The following is a 3,615-nucleotide window of genomic DNA, read 5'->3' on the forward strand; positions in this document are numbered from 1 at the left end:
TGTGTGGGGACGGGCTCTGTGGGACAGCGCCCAGTGGGTGTGCCATCGGGTCCCACTGAGGAAGCATCAGGGAGGAGTCTGGTTGGGGCGGTGGGGCAGAGGAGGCTGTCAGAGATGGAGGGTGGGATTCCAAATCAGAGGGACATGAGGGTGCAGGGGAAGAAGCAAGGGGCTGGGGTGAAAGGCTGTCCAGGGGAAGGAAGAGCTCTGGTGTTTGAGAGGCACTGAGGGAGGGGTGTGGATGAACAGAACATGTGGAGCCTGGTGGGCCTGGTGAAGCAGTGGAGGCCAGGGGCAGAGGTTGCTTCAGCAGGGGGTTCTGGAGGCTGAAGGGGACATGGAGGGAGGAACACTGCCTACAAGCTCCCTGCATGGCAGACGGGCTCCAGTAGTCTGTGCTTTGCATACCTCACCAGGTGGGTCCTGACGTGACCAATGATCGCCGCTCCTGTCAGAGGTCCTGCTCAGGTGGCTGAAGAAGACAGAAGGCCCAAGCTGCAGCCAGGAGCAGCCGGGGCCAAGAGCGCCAAGGAGGCCAGGCAGGGGTGTGCATCTGGGGCCCATGGCCCTCTGCAGCCCCCACACTGACTTCATGGTGCTCCTGTTGTCCCACCCCCCAAGACTGTACCCACCCCTGTCCCCATGGCTGCCCCTCCCAGGTCAGCCCCAGGCTGCGGCAGCCCTGGAGTCCCATTACAGGGTCTGGGAGGAAGAACCCGAGAGAGAAGGGTGAGCTTCATTACCATTCTACCTGTGGTATCAGGCTGCTTGCCACCTCCTGTTCTCGCAGGCGACCTCTGCAAGCTGGGAAGTGGAAGACAGGATCGTAGTAGCGAAAGCAGGGACCTAGGGGTCTAACAGGAGCCTGAGTGCCATGCCACTTTAGGGGAGACTTTGGGGAGCTTAGAGTCTGGAGCCCAAGCCTCGGTGCCCAAGACCACAGGATCCCTGATGGCGATAGCAAGACTCATGATGGGGAACACTTTCTCATTTGGAAGGGGCTTCCACATCCATTACCCTCTGTGGCCCTCACAGCCACCCTCATAACCACCCTTTGTGGGGGACGGGGCAAGGGCCACTTAGAGAGGCTCCTGAGGGAAGTTTAACACATCGCCCACAAGTGGACCTGGAGGCCCCCCTCCCGATCCAGGCACTCTTGGGCCACTCCAGTCCACCCTTTCTGTCCTGGGTGACACCCAATTCTGGTCCCTCACAGTTCTGTTCCAGCCCAGAATCTGGGGAGCTTCCAGGCTCCGATCTCCTGCCCAGCAGCCTCCCCACGGGCTCCCTTTCCTGACAGAGAGACCCTGCCGCTGGCACCCTCAGGGGTGTCGTGGAGCTGGGCCCTCGGGCGGCAGCGAGGGACGCTGCCTGGGGCGGGCAGGGCTGGTGGGCAGGTGCTCACCTCTCAGAGCTGCGCCTCTCTTCCACCTCCTGTTCTTCTCCCTGGGCTGCAGGTGACGCTGAGGGATCAAAAACCGCAAATCACGACGGGGTGGGGCCAAGACTCACTCAACTCACTAGATGAGCTGCAGATCTCAGAGTCCATGAGCATTACTGTCTAAATATAACTAATGGGTCTTGGGGTTTCCTTTCTTGTACTCTTTTAAAGTAGATAAAAATATGTTCAGTTTTCCTTCCTTTAAGAATGTAAAGAAGGATTTTCTATGTGACACACGCCCTGGATTTCTTGCATCAGTGGATTTCTGTGCCCAGGAAACACACACGTGCTCAGACCCACAGGCCCCTCTGAGCTCCGTCAGGCTGCACGCTGCCTCCCCAGGCCTGCGGCCCTCTGCAGCCCCTGCTCAGAGGCGCTGCGGGCTCAGCACTGCCCTCTGGACGGCCTGGACGAAGCCCCGCTCCAGACCCCTGCCCCAGACCCCTCCCCCAGGAAGGCAGCCGGGGGATCAGTGCTCAGGGGCCTGTCCTCCTGCAAGCATCAAATTCTTAGGATCCCAGCTGCAGCCGCTGACCCCTGGGTTTGGCATTTCGGCCTGGAGCCCTTTAGTCCACCTGCGTCCTGTCTGGGATCTTCAGAAAGATCCTCCTGCCAGAACTCTTCCCGGCCTGGCTTATGCCTAGAAGGAGGATCTTGTATTCTCTCCTGAGAATAAATGTTCTCTTCTTTCCCACTCCAGGAGTCTCTACAGCTGACTCCAAAAAGCAGCAGTAATCAAAGAAGAGAGAGACTCACATTCTGTCAGGCCTGGGCCAAAGACTCCTTACCTTTGTGATGTTTCTAGGTGGTGGTGAGTATAGATCACTTGGGTGGAAGTGGAGTGACAGGAGGAAGAGCCCCAGTCCACACAGGATGCCAGTGACGATGGCAGACCCCCAGGAAGTGGAGCTGAAGCTCAGCCAGGTATCTAGAATGCTTTTCAGAGATAGGAGAGGATACTCCATAGTCTGATCCGCACTGCTACCCTCAGGCAACTGACCTCTGGGCCTGTGCTTGGGCACAGCACAGCAGGCCCGCATCACAGAGGGTGGCCTGGTCACAAAGGGCTCCTGCGGGCGGGGGAGGGGACAGGGGAGGAGCAGGCGGGAACACAGCCCCTCCCCCGCCATGCGGTCCCACAGGGCTCTGCACCCTAATGGGCCTTCTGGGTCCTTCTTTCCAACCCTATTCACCTTGTCAGGGAGCCAGTTTTTCCATACATCCAGACATTATCTGGTTCACATTGTCCATTAGCGATCTTGACTAGAGGCCCACCAATTTCATAAACCTTGAAATTCTAAAGTTGATCCTGGAATTTTAGCTATTTCCCAAGGATTTTACTCAGGATTTCCTCTGTCCACCTTCCCCCCATAATGTTTATGTCTGGTATAAACCAAGGCACAGAACTTAAATTTATTTTACACTTATTTAAATTTTGAATTATGAACAGTGCTTTGTCCCATTTTCAATCAGATGGACTGACACAAAAAATTAAATAATTATTCAAAATTCATAAATCTATGTATAAAAGAATTATAAGTAGTTAATTCTTGATATGATATTTTTGTAAGTTTGTAGCATTTAAAATTATGGAGTTAATAAAGCTTTAAATTGTGTACTCTTGGCACTTACTGTAAACACACACACACACACACACACACACACAAACTTGTCTTTTCACAAAGCAATCCGGTATTTTCAAATCCAAGAATCCATAATTATCTACTTAGAAATGTTTTTTCCTATGTTTTCTTTATGGGTCTTATTATTCTTATTCTGCCAAAAGATAGTCCTCACTTTCCGTGTAAGTTTGAAGCATGTTGTCTTAGTACAGTGGGGCTGCCATCACAACGCGCCACAGACTGGATCGATTAAAAACAACAGACACATACTTTTCACAGCTCTGAGGCAGGAAGTCCAAGATCAAGGCCCCAGTATGGTCACCTCTAGTGACGGCCCTCTTCCTGGTTCATAGCCAAAGGCCCCTCACTGTGTTCCCAGTGGGAGGGGGTTAGGGACCTCCTGGAGCCTCTTTTATGAGGCACTCATCCCCTGAATAAGGGCTGAGAATCACCTGCCTGTGGCCCCACATCTCAACATCTTGAGGAGTTAGAATTTCAACCTGGGAATCCTGGGAGGACACAAACCTTCAGACATGCCCATGTGCTACACTC

General features: G+C 53.8%; 1 protein-coding gene across 1 annotated transcript; it reads right to left on the minus strand.

The window, feature by feature from the left end:
* Positions 1-438: 438 nt before the first annotated feature.
* On the minus strand, positions 439-2,571 carry LOC130684458 (spermatogenesis-associated protein 31E1-like). Its single transcript, XM_057505319.1, has 3 exons — positions 2,230-2,571; positions 1,406-1,463; positions 439-804 (listed from the first exon to the last, which is right to left on the minus strand). The coding sequence occupies exons 1-3, from the start codon at positions 2,569-2,571 to the stop codon at positions 740-742; spliced, it is 465 nt and encodes a 154-aa protein (XP_057361302.1). The 3' UTR covers positions 439-739.
* Between the last annotated feature and the right edge of the window lie 1,044 nt (positions 2,572-3,615).

The sequence above is a fragment of the Manis pentadactyla genome, chromosome 7 (genome assembly GCF_030020395.1).
Source record: "Manis pentadactyla isolate mManPen7 chromosome 7, mManPen7.hap1, whole genome shotgun sequence".
NCBI classification, from domain to species: domain Eukaryota; kingdom Metazoa; phylum Chordata; class Mammalia; order Pholidota; family Manidae; genus Manis; species Manis pentadactyla.

Coding starts and splice junctions, on each gene's coding strand:
- LOC130684458 (XM_057505319.1), bottom strand. CDS start 2,571: ATGGCGGGGGAGGGGCTGTGTTCCCGCCTGCTCCTCCCCTGTCCCCTC. Junction 1,464..2,229: donor CACCTAGAAACATCACAAAG/GTAAGGAGTCTT, acceptor TTGATCCCTCAG/CGTCACCTGCAGCCCAGGGA. Junction 805..1,405: donor GAGAGGCGCAGCTCTGAGAG/GTGAGCACCTGC, acceptor TCCACTTCCCAG/CTTGCAGAGGTCGCCTGCGA.